Source organism: Empidonax traillii, unplaced genomic scaffold (genome assembly GCF_003031625.1).
Source record: "Empidonax traillii isolate 1590-97213 ecotype Southwest subspecies unplaced genomic scaffold, ASM303162v1 scaffold4:size3804566, whole genome shotgun sequence".
NCBI classification, from domain to species: Eukaryota; Metazoa; Chordata; class Aves; order Passeriformes; family Tyrannidae; genus Empidonax; species Empidonax traillii.
The window spans coordinates 3,153,347-3,177,187 of NW_020955197.1; the positions used below are offsets into that span (position 1 = coordinate 3,153,347).

At 34.9% G+C, this 23,841-nt stretch overlaps 1 protein-coding gene across 6 annotated transcripts in view; it reads right to left on the minus strand.

Annotated features, from left to right (window-relative positions):
- Positions 1–285: 285 nt before the first annotated feature.
- KIAA0825 (KIAA0825 ortholog) overlaps positions 286–23,841 on the minus strand; it is a 238,079-nt gene continuing 214,523 nt past the window's right edge. For all 6 annotated transcript variants that reach the window (XM_027878183.1, XM_027878158.1, XM_027878149.1 and 3 more), the window contains one exon: positions 286–632. In XM_027878183.1, the coding sequence (XP_027733984.1) occupies positions 509–632 (124 nt within the window). In that variant the 3' untranslated portion in view covers positions 286–508. The remainder of the gene's footprint in view (positions 633–23,841) is intronic.

The window sequence follows — 23,841 nt, forward strand, 5'->3', positions numbered from 1 at the left end:
AGATTTATGGTCTATACCTGTCCCTTTTCATGTATTTTAGGTGATCTAATTAACAAGCACCAAAGGGGAGAAAAGGTCCTTGAGCAACACTAGCTGGAGACAGGCTGACTCCAATTCCAAAGGGGTGGATGGAAGCCAGGAGTATTTGCTTAGCATGTGTCTAAAGTTGCATCATTTTCAGAGAGAGTTTTATACTTTTCAAACAATTCTTCGTTTGTCATTCAGGTTTTTGTCTCCACAGTATTGAGATACACAGTACTGAGATACAAAAAAACAAGAGTTTTGTGACATTGACATTTTCATATATTGTTGCTCACTTTACACTTGTATGAACAATTGCTGCCTGGATGGGGTGACTAGACAATCACAGGAGAACACTCTTTAGTTTAAAACTCCTACTGTCTCCTACAGGAGATACATATTCCTGAGCTTTCTAGCCCTGTCAGTTATAACTAAGCCATTATGTTAATCATGTTGAATTCAGAAAAAAAATGCTACCCAAAATCTGTCAAGGTAATTGTTCTTCTTTATTCTCTGAGACAGGATTGCCTGGTGTCAAATAAACATTTTTTAAGTGTTCCACCATAACTTTCTCCTCATCTTCAAGATCTGCATCTTCTTTCATCTCCCACCTGAAATAAAAATAAATTTTTAGTAATTTTTTATGTGTTTTAAACCAGTCTTTAGAATAACCAAATAAATACAGAACTTGTTACTATCAATTCACTGCCCTCCCTAGCAGTGGGTTACACCAGCTGAGATTACTGAATCATTCAAAATACAACCCCCAAAAATCTTGCTACACAAACCTTGGCATGGCCACAAGGATATTGACACAAATTGTCAAAGCTACCACATAATCTTACTTGTACTTATTGCAATAGTGCTCTTTTTTTTTCTGTTTTATGTCACACACACACAGGTAGAGGAGGAAGCCTAGGAAAGAAAAAGCAGAAAAGCTAACACATGCTTTGGAAGTTAAGCATATGGTCTCAATAGTCTCTAAGTTTGCAATAATGCAACCAAATATTTAATGTGATTGTCATAATTCTCTGGCAGTGATGGTACCATATTACAAAATACCACAAAACTGGCAGGCTCTTTGTTTTTTAAACCATCAGGTATACGTGTCACAACCAGAAATAAATTACATCAGATTCTTCTTTCCCTATGTGAATACTCATTTCTAGTTTAGGATTGAGTCCTAATACCATTACAACTGAAAAAGTGAAAGAATATGAATTTTTTTTTCTTTTTTTTCCAGTAATTTAATATAGAACCTTAGAAGTAATGCAGTATTCCTCTGAAGAAAATCAGTATAATAAACTCAGAATTAGTGCTGATACACAGTGAGCTAAACTTTGTTAACACTCAAATTATGCCTACACAATGCTCAGTTATGTGGTTCCATCTCTTCTACAAGTTTTGTGGATATTTAAGAATTTGACATCCCTTTAATATTTATCTTTCTGTTCGAAGCAGACAATGAAGTGTAGCCTCACAGTGCTGACCAGCTGAAGACAAAAGGTAAAGCATGAATACTAAATACAGAAATCAGATTTTCAAGTATTAAATCCAGTAGGTTATAAATGAGCCATAAGATGCTGCTGAGAAGTAGGAGACATGGAGAGAAGCAGCAGAACAAAGACTGCTTTTAGGAAACTAATGTCAAGTGCAATACTTTAATCCTGTCCTCACACTTCTTAGGTCCTCATTCAGACTGCAAAAACCACAACCTAAACTATACAAGTTTAGATTGGTGAATAAATGAAATATAATACAGAATGGCGGGAAAACAGCATTCCTCATATTTGCAAGAGAAGAACAGTCATTATTGGCAATAGAGCACTTTGTACATTTTTTGTAACTATTTAAAATATTACTAAAGCCAGAAAGAGAACGAGTGCTCTGTAGTACAGTCTCATTGTTTAAAAACAGCTGGGAAAAAATATGTTCAATGAACATGTATAAATTAGCATATATCCATCACACCTTTACCTTAAAAATTGAATCTGACAACCCATATTACGGCCTGAAGTGAAGAAGTATCAGAACAAGCAAAGCACACTATGAATAAAATTGAAAGCAATGAATGCCTATCATCCAAGTTTTGCAATAATTAACTTCCTATTACTCCACTCCTATCGTATTTAACCTTATGTGAATATTAACATTAGGTACAATTAATTTCTATCTCTGCTTCATTCTCCAGTTTATGATATATTTATAGAATAAATGAGCCTTCAGTTCATGAGCCAAAGTTCAGTTACTTTTGCAAGCATCCCCAGTGCTGCATAAAGGGTGACTAGTTTACCTTTTTCCTTTTGCTAATGTACCTTGTCGTCAAACCTAGGAAGAAGTTCTGCAAGCCTTAATTTGAATTTACGGTCCTCAAAGTCATTCAGAAACACCACTATACCAATAGAATTGATTAATTTTAATTTATTTGATTTGTTGCATATTTTTAAGTAAAGGAGCTATTTGCTTAGGAGGAGAATAACTGAAAATGCTAGATGGAACAAATTCCAAACAATTAATGTTGGAGGTACAACACAGAAATCTAGAAGTTTTGGCTAATGGAAGCTTAACAATAAATCAGTAGATTGCTTTTAAAGATAGTGACTTTATATTTGTCATTACATTTAATTGAACCTTAAACATTAGTGCTGGTAAAAATCTTCAATGTCACTCAGTTTTGCCTTTCTTTAGTGTTAACTTTATAGCAAGTTATTCTAATATGTTACATTATCAATTTGTCCAAAAGTAGTCTATTTTTAAAGCATTTAAGCAGGTCCAGTGAGGATAAGACTGCCTTCTATGCATTTGCTTAACAGTATCCAGGAATTAAAGAACTATGAAATCAGCTTGACAAACACCTGGTCCCTCATATAATTTAGAAACTTTTTGACTTTCATGCTTAAAGTCTGGGGACAATATATATTTTTTAAAAGACTTCTGGACAGCAAGGAAGAAGGCCACAACACACTTTTGTTGTTCTAAACAGGATGAGAAATTAGCTGTTAGTTTTGTGTTTAAGTGGAAAAAGTCAACATTTACTAGTCAAAAATTTCCAAAATAGATGTTTTTACTCGCATATCAAAAATGTGTCACAATTGTTTTGGCAATAGTAATTGGCACAAATCCAACTAGCCAGTTCAAGTAATGTGAATATGAATAAAATTATCATCATGAATTACTTCCAAAATGCAAGATTCATCAGTTGAACAGCCAACCTGCAAACTTCTGTTGTTTCAAATCATTAGCTCGTTTCAAAACATAGCTCTTAGAAAAAAAATCCAAATTCATAGGTGACATGTTTTATTTCAGTCTGGCTGTATCCTGGAACATTAAATAAAATCAGCATTTGCAAAGGATACTGGAGTTATTTGAACCTATCCATCCTATCACCACCTCCCTTTTTCTTAGATTTCACATAACCCTAAAAAGACGAGTTCAAGTGTCCAGAAAGCCCTACTTTCAGTATATTCTTCATATTTTAAAGAAAGCATATGTTAAGAAGAAAATGCCATCATCTTTGTAATCTTTAGGGTACCACCAAAAGTTTTCAATCCAGTAATACTAGTGTACTTAGGAGAATTAAAAATTTTAAATGTTTTCAAAATATGCTGAAATATCAAATAATGTAGATGACATACTGTGTACACCTGATATGAATCTCTGAAACACTTTGTTGTTCTTTTCTGTGTTGCCTGTGGCTAATCAAGGGGAGGCAGAGGGGTAAGTAGTATATTTTTTCAGATAGATACAGCAAAACACATTAGCACAGATAAATATAGCAATTACTGAAGTTTTCTGCTGGTCAGCTTAGACCCTAGATCACAAGGTCAAAGAGCATGACTAGCACTGGGAGGGTTTTTGTTTCTCCTTATAAATAAGAACCAAGAGAGGAAGAAGTCTTGACTGGCACATCCATAAGCTAACAAAAAAAAGTGCAAGAGGGAACTATTCAGTGACCCAGGAAGATCCAGTGATTCCTGCTCAGGTTTCCTTAGCGATGTATCCATGTGCTATCCTTGCATATAAATGCCATCAATGTATCTGTTTATATAAATGGCTATCCAGGACTAGGTTTTGTGATACTTTTGTTCTCCACTTAGTGAATTACAGGAAGTAAAGAAACAGAGATGCAGAGGAAAATCTTCTGTGCACCTGTTAAGCATGCTGGACATTGCAGTAGAGCCGGACACAGGGTGATACATTTGCTCCTTTGATTTTCTGTTGCAATTTTGCATATACTTTGTAAATTGTAGGTATATTCCTATGAAGGCACTTTCTAACAGGGACTTCATATTACATTTAGGTGCTTGTTACAGATCAAGACTAAGTACATGCAGTTGATACCAAAGCAGCAGTATATGAAATAAAACATGAAGTAGTATGCAATAGTGACCAAATATATATATGTATATATAAATATATACCAGAAGTGACAGAGATTTTACCTGCAGCAGATTGCCACATTTGAAGAGGTTTTGCTATGAATTTTACATTAATAAATACTGTTTGATTAGTTCCTAGGTTTGTTTATAATAGCTGATTAGTTATAACAAATGTGTAAATATTAGATGGAAAATATGTAAAATGTTAAGAATAAACATGAACAAAATTTAAATGAAATATAAGAATACTTTCAACATAGATGTATTTTCAACTTTGAAAAATGTCCTTATTTGTATCAGAGTAAAGAACCATGTCATTTTCTTATACAAGCCAATGGCTAAGAAGTGAACAATTTATAGAATGGGTCACACTAATATAAATTTATAGTGGCATTTTATGCATTGCTAACAATACTTAGCTTGTATTTTGCTATCTATTGCATTTCTGAATGTCTTGGAAAATGTTACATAATTCTATAGAAGGAATTAAAAAAAAAAAAAAAGAAAACAATTATACCACTGGTATTTCCTATGCAAAACCTAGTATCTCCTCATGTAGGGAATTGCTGGCAAATGTAGAAACATTAACTTTACAGCTGCCCATGAAGTAGCTGAAAATATGGATCTCTATATTAAATAATAGCTATGCCTAATAATCACTATGTATCAAAAAAGAGAAATGAGCTAAAAAGATTACATAATAGACATCTAATCTAAATCAGGCACAGACAGTGCCACTCAAGCATCCTAGCATAGGTAAATACTCAGGCTTCAAGCAGCACAAGCTCTTAAGTAGTGAATTACAAATAGAAACAGTGAGCACAAGTAGAGAAGGTCTTTTTTTGCCAAATACCATGTAAGAAAGCGAGAGTGGAGAGGAAAAAAAAAAACAAACTAAAAAAGATGCTTAAAGTTAACTTACATTCCCTTTTTTGTTTGTGATATAAGAGTAATTCCATGTGATCCACATGAAAATATTTTCCACATATTTACCTTCAATTTCTCCAACAAGCTGTTTTGCTGTAATTTTCAGACTTTTGTGTAAATGCATTTATTTACAAATAACACTATAAATGGAAGGAGGCAAAAGAAAGCAATAGTTTGCCCATAAACATCTAATTGATGCAATTTTGTGAAATTGATATGAAGCTCTTTTTATTGTTTAATAGGTGGAGATTTTCTGCAAGTGACATAGCCTTATGATGTGCTGCCAGCTGTGGCAGATTCTCTTACATCGTGTGCATGCAGCTGTGGAGCCCTCCCAGTTCAGTTGGTCCTCTGGTCCTTTGCTGTTTAAACAGTATTTTTCATGTGCTAGTACTTCTGTAGCCTTTTAAACTTGAACAGATGTGAAATGATTAATTGTATTTTCTCCAAAAGGGGTTTTCATAATTGTCCTTACACTTGTTCTTTATAAAATATAATTATGATAGATATTATTAGCAGCTTGCTGAAGATGATACTGACCATTTTTTTTTTGGCAGCTGTAGACAAAGAAAGGGGAAAGTTACAAAGCAGGCATGAAGCAGAGACAGGTGTTTTGGTGTTTTGTTTCACTGTTTGCAATTTCCACACTACTTATAAGCCATCACCACATATCCTACTCTTATAACTGTGCAGGACCTTTACTGAATTCAATCACCTTTGGTTGAAACAACCATTTATCCCTTTGTACCTTATTATACTGGTGTATTCATTCATACCTGACATGGAAAGTATTTGGCATTTTTGTATCACTCTTGAGATTTTGTATGATAAATCAATACAATTAAATTTAAATGTACATGTAATTGTTTATTTTAATCAAAAATAAAAGTATACATTTAAATTTATTAGAATACTGCCAATAAATTCAGTACTGTTGTCTACACTGAGCTGTAATGGGTAGAAAAATCATGCACTTAGTTAAAATATAAAGACTTGCTACCAGCTCATGGAGCATTTTAATGAATCACCTTTTTGCTTCCTGAGGTTTATAAGAGACACAGCTGTGGATTAAACTTTTGCAGGCTGTGAAACAATTGTTTTATCAATCTCTAGCATGCTATACTTCACCACAAGATAAGGAATTTTAGCAGATGGTATCTTGTTTGCCATTTTTAAGTGTTAGAAGAATATAAATCTCTGTAAGTTTCACTTCAGTATTTCAGCTGCAAATACCCTTTTTGTAACAGGAGAAAACATAGACCATGAAATACATTTTACATCAGTGTTACGCAGCCAACTAAATCCAGTGACTGTTCATAATCCTAAGTCCTGAAAAGTCTTTTAGTTTCCATGTGTTTCAATGTTTTATTTTTCTAATGGTAGTATTAAATTAAAAAGGAAACCTCTGGATTGCATTTACTTAAAATAATTTATTTAGGACTGTTACTAATATTTAAATTCCTAAACATTAACCGTTCAAAAAATTGACTGCTTTGTTTCAGTCATTTTTGTAATACTTTTCTCATATTTCTTAATATCTGTTTCATCCACATACTAAACACATACTCCCCTGGGGGACACAAAAAAACCAGGGAAGTGAACAGCCATTAAATACACAGAGGAACAATGCAATGTGTACACAGGTTTTGGTAGTGTTATTCATTCTGAAATCGGGACAACATTTCTATGTCTATCTAACACAAAGCAGTTCACTTTTCTTTCTTCATTGAAAATAAACAATAGCCCCCTGTAGTGGAAAGTTATATTGCTTTCAGGCCAATCTGTGTGAAAATCGGTGTTCTCCATCATATTCAGAAATAAATGAAACCTGAAAATCTTAATACAGTTTTGCCAAATTCCTCTGATACCTATATACAAACATAATGAGAAATGTCCTTCTAGAATCTTTCTGATCACTAAAATAAATTCATTTATTTCTAGAAGATACAAAGGAAGACACCATAAGAATTATTGTTTATGTTTTTAATTATCTATACACCACAAGAATGGTAGCAAGGGGAAAAAAACTGTAGGAAGTCACAGCTATAAGGGATCAACAGAGTTATGTTCCTACTTCCAAAGCACAAATGAAAAGAAGAGAGAGTATTTCAAAGTACTGAAGAAAACAGTACATGTAGAACATTGTAGAAAGTATGTCATGAGAAGAGAAGAGAATAGAGCTCTGACTCACAGGTTAACCTGTCCCAGCTATGAAGTTAAGACATTAGAAGGATATTTAAGAAGTTTTGAACTGAAATAGAAATTTCACAAGTGTTGAAATAAAATGATGAAAGACTCTTTCCCAGGGCAAGAACATGCTATGAAGGATGTTGTTAAGGGCAGTGGAAGGCACACAGCAAAGATTTGAGAAGCTTTCCAGCTGAAATAAAAAAGGAGAGGTAGTATTTATCCACCACCCTATTACTGGTGTTTGCTAGCCCATATCTTTGATACATGGTGAATAAAGCCATGAGTTGCACTGGGAACATAGTGCAACAGGATGAAACATTTTTTGGTTCTTGTTATTTGGGTTTTTTTTAAAATTTGACCTTTTCCATTCACATTTCTAACAGAGAAGAAAAATGGAAAGATCTATATCCTCAACATTTCAGTTGTTTTTAAAAAAAAGTCATTAAGTTAAATCTCCACTTTTCAGTGCATTCTTACAACTCTTTCTAAACTGCGTATCTTTAACTATAGGACATTTGAGAGAACTGGGATCATACTGCCCCAGCTTTGCTGAAGCAGTAACCATTTTATTCTGAAGATATATATTCTGTTTGTTAGGTTTCTGTGGCAGCAGGATGTCTTTTTCATTTTATTTTCTGTTTTTTTTGAGATTTCCTTTTTTATACACAATGTTTTAGAAATAAATTACTTAGGTATTATTTAAAAACAATATTTCAATATGGTTTGGGGTTTTCATTTCAATTTTTTTTTTTTTTTTTTTTAGCCCAAACTATTATTTTCAGCTTTTCAGGTAAACCAAGTATAGAATCACAGAATCATTGGATGGTTTGGGTTGGAAGAGACCTTGAAGATCATCTTGTTCTAAGCCCTCTGCCATGGGCACTTTCCACTAGACCAGGCTGTTAAAAGCCCCATCCAGCCTGGCCTTGGAATACTTGTAAAATACTTTTTATTTAAAACTAAGCACTTTGGGTTTTTACTGTTTCTTTTAAAATAAGTTTAATTAAAAGAAAACAAAACAAACAATGAAATAACTCTAGTAATAGCAATTTATTCAGCTTCAGTTTGCTGGACTTGTGCTTTACACATTCTCTCACTGCTTAGAATCTTAAGCAAAATTTATTCACCAAGGGTAATTTCTTATAATGACATTACAGAAATAATTGGGCTAGGATCACATGTGCTTATTACTTGCAGGTTGTATCATGTCCCCATTATTTTATTTCTTCTATAGACTATTCCCAATACTTCTAGCGGATGCATGAAGTTGCTTATCTGACTCTTGAAACTAAGAACACTGTGTGCTTATGTAAATGCATATATTTCAAATATGTATGCATAGAGCATACCTTTGTAAACATACACACCAGTACTCCTGCAAGTAACAGAGTAATGATAGAAGCATTCAGGAGGGCTAGTATTATGGAAGAATGGGATCAATAACACTACGTCTAAGCTAAGTTCTTGGAGGTAACTATTCCAAAGATTATATATTTTAAATAATTTAAAATAACTTGGGAATCATCACATGAAATTAATTCAATTATTTTGAGCATTACTATAAATTTTCAAGAAAATCAAGAGGCCCAAGGAAGTATGTTATGATCACAGTGCTAGGAATATTTTCATTCAGCAAATGCATATGATTTACCTGCATATGATTACATGATAGAAATGCATCTAGTAAAATTATCTTGCTCTTCACATCATGTTCTGCTTGTTCCCTCTCTTCACCCCTCCCCTTTTTATTTCAATTTAAAAAGGCTTTCCGTAATGAATGCTGAAAACCCAATGTAAATACTTTAAAGGATCAAAATTTCAAATGTGGTTACTGTGGCATATGTGTGTTCTGTAAATACAAACACAAGATATATCTGCTGAGACATTATATTTGATAATTTGACAGCTTTGTGCCTTAAGAGTATAAAAAATTCATATTTTGTCAACAAGAAACTTCTTCCATTTGGTAAGAAGGGGCTACTATGATAGTATAAAAATGATTAATGTTTTGAAACATAAGATTATTGTGGCAGTAGTATAATCCCCTTCTTAATGCATTGAAATTTTTTTAAAATACTCTTTTTTTTTTCCTTTTAGAAGAATTTCACTCAGTTCATAACGTGCATTATAAAGCTCGGGGAGCCAGAAAGCTGACTTTTATTGGCAGGTTTTATTCAAAATTGAGCGAACAATGGGCTAAAAAATCTTGTCAATTCATGTTCATAACAAAGGAAAACCACTGCTGTCTGGCCTGTAGCCAGAATATCCCAGTTGCCTGTGAGGACCAAAGGAAAAGTGAATTCAACAATCCCAGAAGTCTAGCAGCTGCTTCCTATTCTGTTTTCACAAGTTGGTACCTGGTTGTTTAACCTGGTCTCACTCCCCCTGAGGACTACCAGGAGCAGACTGAAAATGCAACAACCAATTTGAGCAGAGATACCATCTGAAAGAAGAACAAAATAATCTGTAGATAAAAATTTACATGGCCCAACAAATCAATTTCAGACTAGCAAAGAGGTAAATAAAAAAAACAGAGAGGGGGTAAAGATACATGTACAGGATCTCTGTTCACAGTATGCCTCATTGTTAGTCATTCAAGTCTTTCACTGCTCTATTGCAACTCTCTACAGAAAGGTTAATGTGAAATAAATAGAGAAAGAATTTGTTTATGCTTGGAACTGAAAAACTAGTAATTGAGGACTGAGAATACTGGAAATCATTCATGCAGCCCAACATCTTGCAACCAAGGTAAAAGATAAAAGAAATTCCCTGATAGCACTACTGAATAAATTGGCCAAGAGCTTTACTTTCTCTGCTTAGCTCAAATTCACTCTTTCAAATATTACCTGAAAAAAGATAATAAACAAAGGCAAATTTCATCTGGTTTTGGCCCACTACAAAGACTGATGGCTTTACAGAATAGCTTGCTGAGCTCTGGAATGTAAAACTGACCTTGAAAAAAGCATCTATAAAAAGTTAACTTCAAAAAGCCGTGCATTAAACAAATTTTTAAATCATGCTGATTAATTTACTCAACATGCATACACACTGAAAACTGCAAATAGTTTTTTACTGTTTTTTAGATAGATTATTATAATGAGTAGTTTCTAAATATGGGGGTTGATTAAGCAGAAATATGACATGATGAAATGTCTTAATATACCTCGTATTTAATCTAAATTTTTTCTTCTCCTTTTTGTTTTGGGAAGTTAAATACTACAGTGCAAATAATTTGTTTTTAAACCACAAGGCTCTAGTTTTCAAATTAACCCAGTAGAATAATTTTAATTGTAATATTTGCTTTACTAATGCAAGAAAGAATTGAGGTATTTTCTTCTACATAGTATAATTACCAAAGGGATTGGCCTATTACCTTCTTTTTCATTAATCTGTTAGTCTTGCAATAGGCAAAAGCTTGTGGTATAGGAAGAAAAAAACAAACAGACACAAAAGCTGTGTGAAAAAACTTACATGATCTGAGCATAATCTATCTAATATCAATGTTTTGGATCCTCCAATGAAGATTTAGTCAAATGCTTAGCAGGCTAGTGAAACTAATATTTGGCAGATTATTTGCCCAGCTTCCTGATGACATTATTTTGGAGGGTGCATAAGCTAAGGATGGCATTATTCAAGAGATAAAGCAAAAAGACCACTACAAAGCTTGTTGTCTATGATACACATGATGTCTGAAGTGGAAGTAACAAAGCAGGGAGGATAGGGATGCAAAAAAAAGACGTAAGAAAACAGTAACACCATGAAAATACTTGTAGATTCACCTGAACTGCACAGGTTTGTTGCTGCTATAATCTAAACAATATTTATTCTCACTGGGAACTTCCTTGGGATTATGTGCATGTATATCTGCAACCAGGAAATTCACGAAGATGTGTTCACAACTTTTACTGGCATAGAAAACACCAATTTCGTGAACATTTTTTATGAATACATACCTGCTCTTACATAATTTTCAAAAGCAAAACACACTTCAAAGCTAAAAATCAAGAAAATGCCTTCAGAAAGTTTAACAGGTTGGCCTTTGCCAGTCATGAACAAGTCCTACATTGTAGCTTTGGTCAGAGATGTGAGGAGAACAAGGGAAGATGTACAGCACTCTGTCATGCTGCAATACAGTGATTCAGGGAAGATTTGATTAATTCCTTAAGACAGGAGAAAGAAAGTGTGACTGTAGGATGGCCTGTTCCAATGCCTAACCACCCTTTCAATGAAGAAATTCCTCCTTATGTCTAACCTGAACTTACCCTGGTACAACTTGAGGCTCTTTCCTCTTGTTCTGTCCCTAGCTGCCTAAGAGAAGAGAATCCCATTTTGCTACAACCTCCTTTCAGGTAGTTATAGAGAGCAATGGGGTCTCCCATAAGCCTCCTTTTCTCCAGGCTAAACAGTTCCAGTTCCCTCAGCTGCTCCTCACAGAACATGCACTCCAGACCTTTCCCCAGTTCCACAGCCCGTCTCTGGACTTGCTCCGGCACCTCAGTGTCTTTCTTGAAGTGAAGGGCCCAGAACTGGACACAGCATTTCAGGTGCAGCCAGTGCTGAGTACATGGGGATGATCACTGCCCTGGTCCTGCCCATACTATTTTACTGCAGGTCAAGATGCCATTGGCCTTCTTGGTCACCCACTCATATTGCTGGCTCATGTTCAGCCAGCTGTCAACCACCACACCCAGGTCCTCTTCTGCTGTGCTGCTTTCCAGCCACTCTTCCTCCAGCCTGTAGCACTGCAATGGGATTGGTGGGATCCAAGTGCAGGAACCAGCACTTTGTCTTACTGAATCTCATACAGCTGACCTCGGCCCACTGATCCAACCTGTCCAGATGCCTCTATAGAGCCTTCCTATCCTCCAGCAGATCAACACTCTGCCCAATTTAGTGTCATCTGCCAACTTACGGAGGGGTAGACTTGATCCTCTCGTCCACACCACCACTAAAGAGATTAAACAGGACTGGGCCCACAGCTCAGCCTTGGGGAATCAATCCCACTAGCGACCGGCTGCCAATTGGATGCAGCACATTTGCCACCACTCTCTGGGCCCGGCCATCAAGCCAGTTTTTAATCCAGTGGAGATTGCACCTGTCCAAGCTGAGGGCTGACAGCTTCTCCAGCAGAATGTCATAGAGGACAGTGTCAAAGGCTTTACTGAAGTACAGGCAGACACATCCACAGCCTTTTTCCCTCATTTACCAGGCAGGTCACCTGATCATAAAAGGCGAACAGGTTGGTCAAGCAGGACCTGCCTTTCCTAAACCCATGCGGGCTGGACCTGATTCCTTGGTTGTCCTGTATGTTCTGCATGATGGCACTCAAGATGAACTGTTCCATAACCTTGCCAGGCACTGAGGTCAGTCTGACAGGACTGTAGTTCCATAGATCCTCCCACCACCTCTTCTTGTGGGGGCCCCACTCATCTGGGACATCCCCAGTTCGCCAGGATGAAGGATAAACGATGGAGAATGGCTTGGAGTCTACTCTCTGGAAGTCCAAAGTAGAGGTTTTGCTAACCATCCAAATACCACATAAGAAATTTTGGAAGATGGCCCCAAAAAACCCAGATGCAGGTGGAGCCTGCAGTATCTGGAAAATTCCTGCTACTTAATGCCATTTTCAGCATTTGAAGCAGGAATCTGTAGCCTATTAACTTCTTTGCAGCTGCTTGCACATTTCAGAGAACATTCTGCTATGAAACAGCATTAGATCAATGCTGTTCAGGACAGATCTGAGGTAGCAAAGAGATAAGAAATGTAAAAATTCATTGCAACATTTGAACTCCTGATAACGCACTTTGTATTTCTAAAGATCAGAAATCAGCATGAAGTTCAGTGCTTTCAGAAAAAGAATAATTCCTTCACAAACAGCCACCAAATAAATAAATAAATAAATAAATAAATAAATAAGACCATGAAGCTACAGTTAGTGCAATGTTTCTCTCTTTTTTTTTGAAATTCTATTTTTCTCTATAATTCTGCTCAAGGCAAACAGCATTCTTACTATATAATTGTGGAGCACCATGTGCATTTTATTCTGGGATAAAAATATTAAAAGAATAACCTGTCAAAAATGTATTGAAATTGTTTTAATTACTCAGAATTTTTAACAAGCATGACAGATTCAGAAATGACAAAGAGCCTTAGAATCATAAAACCTACTGTATCTGCTGCAACTGGTACTTGCAATGTGTCTATTTCATCATAAACAGCAGTTTTTCTGATTCAGAAGTATCTGAAACAGCCACAGATGTGGCTGAAACCATGCAGATAGAAGTGGCCACTGTTCCCGGGAAAGTTTCTGAAGGTGTTAAGGCTGTTTAAAATATTGTTTTGTCAATAATAAAAAAAAACCTCAAACATATGAAAGAAAATAAAGGATGAAATTATCAGTTTCTGATAATCTAATTTTAAGTATATTCATAGAAGCTTTGCAGCAATTATATTTATCAGCACAGATTTATTTGTTTTTGACAAAAGAAAATTATGTGCTGTTTCTAGATTAGTATTCTCAATATCTGTAAATGGTATTGCAGATCATAAAACTGTTAAGCATGTAAAAATCAGTGTTTACTATACAGACGTATCAACTATGGAAATTATTAAACTCAGCATTCTTTCACAAATGGACAACTAAGTCAAAGAGACCCAAAATTATAAAAGTTTGTGGAAAAAGCATGTTAAATTTTTAAGTGTGCTTCAATGTAAAGAGAAAGCAAAAAAAAAAAAAAAAAACACCAGAAAAAGTTGTAGGAACACAGCTAGAACTCTGTTTGGTACTACTAAGTTACACATCAATGCATGGCAAAGTGGAATTGGCACCTGCTGGAAAGTTGTGTAAAAATCTGAGGCTACTTGACTTTGTAATAAATTATGTTCAAAATAAGAGGTTAAATATTTAGAAGAAAATTCTAATAAACATATTCTGTGACAGAAATTAAATAACTTATGACCTCCCATATGACAGTACACATGTAAGATATGAAGATGATAGTACATACATGCTATTATACAAGTATCTACTTGCAAAGCACGTAGATACACTTAAAAGGTGCACAGTGAATGACATAAAAGTAATTTAATAGAACAGAATAGATTTTCATATTCTTTTGCAAAAGGAGGAAGGAAATTTCTGAACCTAGCATTGCTGATACAAAAGAGGGTTTGTATTAACTGCTGGTGAATGCTGCAAGGTGGAAATACCTGCACAGATCCATACAAAGCTTGGAAGTATGACCTCAATTTGCTGAATGTAGGCCAGTGTTTTAGCAAGCATCGTTATATTTTTACTTTTCTTTTATATTCTTTCCTGGGTAATATACTAAAACATTTTGCTGATCAGGAATGGCTACCTCATGGCCAGCAATTTACATGCCAAATGAAATCAAATCAGAATTTGGGAATTGTTGACACATGCTGTGTTATAATCAAGTATTTTTTACCTGAAGTATTCATTCACTAAGCAAATATAAAGATCTGTGGACCTTGGGGAAAGGCGAACCTCCTGGAGGACTTCAGGAAAAGACATTTGACACTGGTCCTGAGAAACAATATTCTTGTTCACTGCTTTTTTTAGGGTCATGGTACTAATATTAGTTTATCTATTCCGTATTAAAGACTCAACTTACTATGAGCTCAGTTTTCATTAATAAAAAACAATTTTTTTTCTTTTTTTGGTGTGTTTAGGTAAAAGTAACAATTAATTAGGAGCCAGTGTGTACTGCTTTGGAACAACTAAATGTAAGGCTCAGCATGGGACAGTTAATAGTCTTCACGTAGGTTGTGTGATACAGCATACAATGCAATGACAAGCCCAGTTTTTCCCTTTTAACTACTATTTCTATAACGTCCTTATTTTCCTAAATTTGCTGAGCCTCTCTCTTTTTTTATGTTGTGGCAGTGAAGCAGATTGCTGATAGCGCAGTACCTAGTGCAACGTCTTCTGCAGAAATTTTGCAGGTAATTTCCTCAAGCACAACAGAGACAACACATATGGGACAGAGCTACTCTGTAATTTACTTCTGGATAACAAATCATCAATTTGTAACAAAATCAAAATAATTTTCATCTCCTGGATTGATTTTTGACTGTGCTATTACAATATTATCCAATACTACTAGTATCATTCATATTTAACTTTATTTCAGAGATAAAACATTTTCTGGAAGGAAGAGGAGGATAAACTGACACAAAATGAAACAATTCTTCATGTTAAAAATACCCAGCATGAAAACTCAGTTGCGAGGAAGGTAAATTAAAACGTATGCATTTATCCAATCATTTTAAATACCATAATTACACTGACTGCTCATCAAAAGACTTTTAAGACTCATTAAAATTATAAAACATTTCTCATTAAATATATATTTAAATGAAGATTCTGTAACGTATCTACATGGTACTTTAAATCATACAAAAAAAATTCTGGTGAAAAATCTAGCTGAAGTTTAGGTAAGAATTTCAGCTTAATGATGAGGGCACAGTGGTTGCCTTTTAGTTAAAATTGAATATTACCGTGATGTATCCATCTTTAGCCCAAACTTGCACATAAAATAGTCAATCTTAATGAAATTGCACATGCCAAGTATAGTTTTCTTCCAGAGGTGTTTAGGAAGAGACTGGATGTGGCACTTAGTGCCATGATCTAGTAACTGTGGTGGTAGTGGATCAAGGGACTTGATGATCTCAGAGGTCCTTTCCAACTCATCTGATTCAATGATTCTATGATTCTACAACTGCATCATTGTTACTTGCTAAGGAGGCATTGCAACTGCCTCCTTATAAGAGAATTGGCAACGCAGTTCTTCAGCTTTCTGTATGGTGATTTCCAGTGGCACAATAAATGCATGCATTTGATTTTTTAATATATTCTTCTCAAAACAGCAACACAGAGAAATGTATCTCTGTCTAACAGACTGCAAAAACAAGACGCAGAAAGATTACTGTGGCCCAGAGTTCAGAGTCTTCTTAACTGGTGCACTCTGGTTTTCACTGAAGAAGCAAAGGGCAAAGCAATCCTTCAGCTCAGTTTTTTCCTTGTATTCTACCTGTTCTCTCTGTTGTGAGTGATTTCAGTAGAAATACAAAGACATTAAATCAATAAAGATCACTTTGGATAGTTTTACTCTGTTTTAAAAGGGTAATGAGATGTTTCCTCTGGCTTCCCCATCCCTCCTGGTCATAGTGTCAGGTGAGCTTCTCTAAAACTTAAAAATACTTCAGTGGAGGAGAAGATTCATTTCCAGAATTCAATTTCAAAAGAGGAATTTTTAATAAGGAGTCTCACCACTTTTGTGGCTCTTGAGTGCCTGTATTCCAGCAGCAAGAGCTCTCCATGCAGCCTGAACTAAAGGAGGGATACCACCAAGCATATCTCATTAAATGGGCACTGTTAGCAGCTTCTGACATTTCTGACAAAATAAGATAGCATACAAGGTAAATCTTGAACTATTTTGTAGAATTTTCACTCCATGTTGTTTGCCAACTATTTAATTGTCAATTTCATATGGGGTGTTTGCTATTTTCCTATCCTCAGTGATCCATGTTTGAAATTCACAGACTCATAGAATGGTTTGGGTTGGAAGGGACCTTAAAGATCATCTCATTGCAACCTCCCATCATGGGCAGGGACACCTGCCACTAGACTAGGTTGCTCAAAGCCCCAGCCATCAAACTGCTGCCCTTGACATTCCCTTTTTAATCCTTTTCCCTCTCTTTCTCAACAGTCTTTTCTCCAAAGTGTACAGTTTAGCACAAAAAGAGCTACCCATCTGAAGAAACAAAAATGAAATGCAGTTTTAGCAATCGGCACTTGTAATAGACTACATAAATTCTAATATTCATAAAAATAACAAAACCTTCTTGAACACGACCAATGATTAATTAGAAAGTCTGTCTTATAGATTTTTCTCTCAGGTGTAGTAATCTTGTGGACCTTATCATTAAGGCCTAGTTAAGCTCAAATTGGTTGATAGGAACTGAAAAAGAGTGATGATCTTGGGTTTTACAAAGACAGTTATCCTGTCATGTTACCTTAGAGTACAAAACAATGCCAAATAAAAGTAAATTTTTCAAGTGCCAGTATAATTTATAAATTATTTATAAAAATTCACTACTGTATTTCCATATTAGTGCAACTTCCAGGAAGTACAGAGCTGCATACAGAGTACACTGTTTTCACACTATTTTTGGATTAGCTGCACTAAAAATCTGAAACAAAACCAGGAAATTTACAAAAACTATTACCTAATGTAAATACACCACATATATTTTGTCATAACATATCTGCATATTGAAAGATAATGTTTCTTTTTTACCTTTCGACCACTGTATTTTCAGTGTGCTTCTAAGGATCACTGTGTGATACCATAAAGAAGTAGGTAAGGCATATATCCCTTTAGAGGAAGCTCAACAAAATGTAAAATTTACTGAGACAATTACTGCTTCTCACAGATTCCCCAGCACATTAAATGTTATATACTTGCCTCTGTATTGCACACAATATGATAATAAACCATCATAAAACTTAACTTTTTTGTACACAAACCTCCTGATGAAATACACAAACAGGGAAGTCAATATTACCTAAAAGACATAATAACTCTAGTTCTGCCCCCTTTGTTTTATATTTTCTCAAATAATTTATAATTTAACATGATTAGAAGACAAATACAATGTGTAGATAGTTACACTGTAACTTTAAATTTAATTTAAAATTGTTTTCATGGTTATTTTCTCAGACATGTAAATATGTCTGAATGAACATAACTGCAAAACTGTTCAAATGGCAGCTTATTTAGAATTTTTCTGCTGAATTTCAACAAGAAGCTGTAGCTGACCTCTTTGAATGAAGATTGTAGCCATACATCAGCTTTTAAAAATCATTTTGTTTTCCTCAGGCCTCAGAAAAGAGAATTAAGTAGCTTAAACAGATGGTATTATTTAGATTTTGAAATGCAAAGACATTGTAGGTCACAAGGTAACTGCTCTAGAATGTAGGCAACAGCATAGATAGCATGCTCTCCACAATGGATACATATGGATCACAATGGTAAGATGCCCAAAATTATCTGTTCTAATCTGTAGTACATAAATAATGGGCTTGAGACCATACCCAATATTATTTTACATTTGGAATATTTTTTGTAAGAGATTGACTGGTAGCAGTATGAAGAAAAGCAGGAAAATTTTCTCCAGTTCATCTTAATAAAAAAGACACTCAGTTACATTCAATAAAGATGAATTAGACAAAATAAGAAAGATTCTTTAAAAAATTGCAAGTGTATTTTCAGCAATGAGCACCTAAACTGCAGTTTAAAAAAGGGTGAGCATTCAAAATTCAGTAAAGGGATGACGATTTGCTAATTGAGAATTCGGAACTGTTAAGGGGAAATCATTGTGTAAATGATGCACTTAATTGTTATTTGGGATATTTCAAAAAACGGATAGGGTTTTGTTTCTTCCAAAGGAAGATCATTCAGGTGAATGTTATCTCTTTACAATACAATCACAAAATATTTACTATTTTTGTTAAAACAGTGGTGCCAGCCTACAACACATCAGCCAACAAGTACCACAGAAGTAGAGCATAGAGCAAATGCAAAACTGGTCAAATGACTTGATTCATAACAAGGTATATGCGCCTCCCTGGCTCTTGCAACATCTGAGACATACGGGATTGGAGTCAGGACTCTCATTCACAACAAACCACATGGCATTCCCCATTTTACTGTTAACACTGAAACACTCCAAACCAAACACCAGTTGCTCACTTCCCGGTCCTCCTCCCCTTCCCGCTGCAGTAGGATGGAGAGGAAAATTGGAGGCATTAAAGGTAAAGATTACATGTTGAAATAAAAACAATTAAAAGGAAGCAGCAATGAAATAAGAAAATGAACAGTGACAGCAACAATATTAATAACATGGTGTACAAGAGAAGCGAATGATTCACACGTGAGTGCTCACCACACAGAACAGACACTACTCGACCACTCACTCTGCTGTGCTACCCAACCAGGAGGAGCCCCTTCCCCTCCAACCCCTGAGCATGATTTGAGGTAGTATAGAATACTCTCTGTGTCCTAGCCATGCCCCCTCCTGGCTACTGCAAAAATGAACCCTGTCCTGGCTGGAACCAGGATACTACCCCAGCAGAAAAAGTGTGAGTTACTCATGGAATTGTGCTTCTTGGAGTGATGAGATTCTTACACTTTGAAGAAAAGGCTGAATCTGTGCAGGCTAGAGACTCAACAATAAGAAAACAAGGCAAAAGAAACTAAAATGAATTATTTCTTTAAATCTCAGTGTACTTTGCTTGGAATTTTAAGTGAATTGAATGAAAAAAGGATATATAAAACCATTACAAAAAAGGTAATTATTTTGTGTATCTGTTAAGACTGTACAGATCTATAATCTGCTGCAGAACTGGGCAATAGAACTGAGCCACGTCAAAGAATGAGACAAATATTACACAGATAGGTATTTTTCAAATAATTTTTCTACCTCCCTGTCTTTTGGGGGCACAGAATAGAGATAAACCTCTTATTTCAATGTTTTATGTACTAATAGGTGACCTTATATCTAACTTATGACACACTTCAAAGCTTGTATTATTGCTTCACAAACATAAGGACAATATTTTAAAAATATTTAAAACAATATTTAAAACCCTTTAAATACTTAAAACATTTTAGAAAATATTTAGCTAACATACTTTGATGCATAGCTACTACCCTATTTAATTGGGACAGGGATTAAAACCAAATTTTTCCCACTTTCAGATGCCTTTAATACACTATTGCAGAATATCTGGCACCACACAGTTGTTTCCTTTCTGAAAGAACCTCTCCCAGTGATTAATTTTACTGATGAATGCTCACGTATGAATGCTTATGTCTACTCCAAGTAAACTGTCATATTCTCCACTTCCAGTAACATAATCTGCACCCTGCACAAACTCCATCCAAGAGCAGAAGAATTCAGCACAGCACCGAAGTTCTAGAATCCCATCTTGCTCTGCAGCAGCCTACCCCTTCACACATTCCAACCCCAGTAGTAAGGAAGCAGAGATAATTCGTATAGCACCTCTGTTCATTGTACAATTACAGTCCAGCATAACCCAAGCTCCTCACAGAGTGAGGGTGTAGTTATATGAAAATAAGGAGAAAGTACTGAACCCTGTAATTACAGCTTTCCTGTACTGTAAGCAGAAAATGCTCATGTGTCAGAGTAACAGCTTTGCAATACTCTGGACAGATGTATGCATCTGAGGATAATACATTTTTCTTACGAGGATATCAAGGATATACCAAATATCTAATTGTATATTCAGGGGAGCATTTAACTTTAGAAGGTAATCAGATGAAGCTGAATTGGAAATTTATGGCTTCATATAGTAGAAATTTGTAAAACTTATCCAATACAATAGTTCTTACGTCTCTTGACATAACAAAACGTTAGATATTCTCTTCCTATTATAGTTTCTTAATACCTGCTATTGTCATCAGAAGCACAATAGAAAGACTTTACTGTGCATACATTATTTTCTTTTGATTAAACAGGTGCACTGGAATTTAAATAATTTTAAATCATAATTAAATGCCCCATTTTTTCATTGCCTTTTTTTATAAACACATTTTGGCAATTAAATTCTGAAAGGAGACTTTTTTCCTCCTTCTTTTTTAAAGTAAGATTTCTAAACAATGAGAATAGACAGACTTATTCATTCTGGAAAGTTGGAAGACCTTACTCAGAGTGATCTGGTTGCATTGTTCCTAAAGGGAATGACTCTTCCACATTATCCTTAGTTTTACTTTACTCCTTCACAATACTTTTGAATTACTTAAAGTTACTCATAATTTATAGGCTTCTAGATCAAATAAGAATGAAAGTTCTAAAACACTGAGGTGAAATGACAACAGATTAATATCATACTAATTAATATTAACATTATAAGGAAAGGTTTTTTATGACAAGAATGTGAGGAAAAAAGCTCACATAATGTGAGAAAAAATACTATTCGGGTAAGAAGTTGCTACAGTAGTTTAAAACTATTTAATATGAAAACAACCAAAAATCCTGTATATTTGGAATTCTAAATGTTCTTCTAGAAGGTCGACATTCTGCGGTAAGATGCTCCATATAATTTTTTCACAGGTTCAAAGCCAAACCTTTTAGAAACGTCCAGAAGGTAACACCAAAACATCAGCAGAAAGTATTATTCACATTTAAAGGATAGGCCAACACAACAGCAGTTTAACCATAAACAAAAGATGGGAGCACTCTCACATTTTGCATTAAGATAATACACATTGGCTCTAGAGTGAGTTAATGCAACTAATGCTCAGATACTGTGTTCATTAGGATGCAGAGTTTAAACACTTGAACAGTCTCTGGCTCATTTTTTAGTGCTCTGACCTGTGCTATAAAAAGATAAGAAGTTAAAAATGTAATAGACACCACTGAAGAAGCATGTATCATAGTCTTATTGCAATTATTTCAGTTAATGATAAATACCTTATATTTTTATCACAAAACTCAAGATCCACCTCCACCAAGAAATAGTTTTGGCTTTAAGCCTTAGAGGAAGGCCATCATCTTAGCTTCTCTGATGTCTGTATGTCTGACTACACATCACAAGTTTCATTCACCTGCCTTTGAGTAGAAGTCCTACTACCTTTTTCTAAAGCCCACTAGTTAGGCAAAAAATGAAACCAAAGATTGAACTGGAAAAAAACTGAATTACTTGTACTAGTAAAAAACCAAAACATCAGGAAGTTTTGTAGAACTGGCATGACAGTTATAATAGGGATAAATACTCAAGCGAACTTTTGCTCCAATAACCAGCCTTCAACAACACATTATAGGCTAGTAATGTACATAAGCAATATCATATGATGAATATGAATACATGCCAGTAAAATTCATAGGAAAGAAAGTACAGCAGGTTACTTAGGCATGAAAAAATCACCTTGAGAATGGCATTTAGAGACGCACTAAAAATCATCAATTCACTGTAACATTTAAGTCTTTTGTTGAAAATTTCAAGTTATGAAAGGTGCAAGCATGTGTTTATGCAATAAAAACCTAAATTATGAGTAAGCAGTTAAAAAAATAAATTACAAGGATTTCTTCTTGCAGTATTCAGGTGCTTTTCAAGTAAATGAGTCCTTGAAAAACAGTACACAATCTTAGACTATTCAACCTATCTGTGTTTCCTTAAGTATGATTTTAAAAAGAAACTGCTAAATTATTATTTTCAATTTAATGGTGCATAGATGCCAAATCCCTTACACCTCAAACTGAAGACAACTATGTTGCTTAGGTATATATCTCTTTACATGTAATACAAACATATGTTTGAAATTATGTTATATAACATTTACTTGTGAAAATACCTTAGGCAAAGCAAGAGCAATGTTTTTATGATTTGAAAAGGTATCTATAGTGTTCTCAGTAGTTCTGAGCAAAAGCTCAGATATTAAGACAAGACTTAATCACAAGTTTCTTTTAAAAGATAAAACTACCTTCTTTAACTATTACACTGAGGAATTCATAATTCAACAATATCGTCCCACTAATAATTCTGTCTAGAAGAAATTTGCATGTTTGAAATTGGAGACATTTTAAAACACCACTGTTAAACCCTGACTGTAAGAGAAATTTCTTTTTTATATTTATTTCAGCTTCTGGCATTATTTTTTCAATAGTCACTAACTCCATATATCTCATTTGGAGCAGCTATGTCCAACCTATAATTATGTTCTTCCTAGCAGAGTAATTCATGGTTAACTATTTGAAATGATTCTTCTTCAAAATCAAAGCCATTTCTTGCAATGGCAATTTTAAAATGCATATTACAAAGAAAATATTCCTCAATGCAAATTTTTGCAATAAGGAGTGTCTATTTTGCCTTCTTAAAATAGCATTAAGATCTTTGTACAGCAGTAGGGACTCTGAGAACACCAAAATCGTAGACAAAATTATTTGCTGCCGCATGAAAACATATATTCCATGCATACAGGGTCCTGCAGAGGATCAGTGTCTTTAAACTGGAGGAACCACGACAGTGTTTTTCTGTGCATAAGACAGCTCCAACAGTGGAAAGAAGTATCCTGAGACCTCAAAAGCACTGCAAGAACCCAGACTTTCCTATAGTCTTATGTGACTATAGGAATCTCATTTAACTATAGCTTTTCTTATTCATAGTTAGTGTAAAGTTAATTCTATGTAATACAGCCACACCTTACATGTTTCAGTGTCTAGGGGAAAAGACACTGCACTGTCACTGCAGAGACCCGGGTTCGATTCCCGGTCGGGG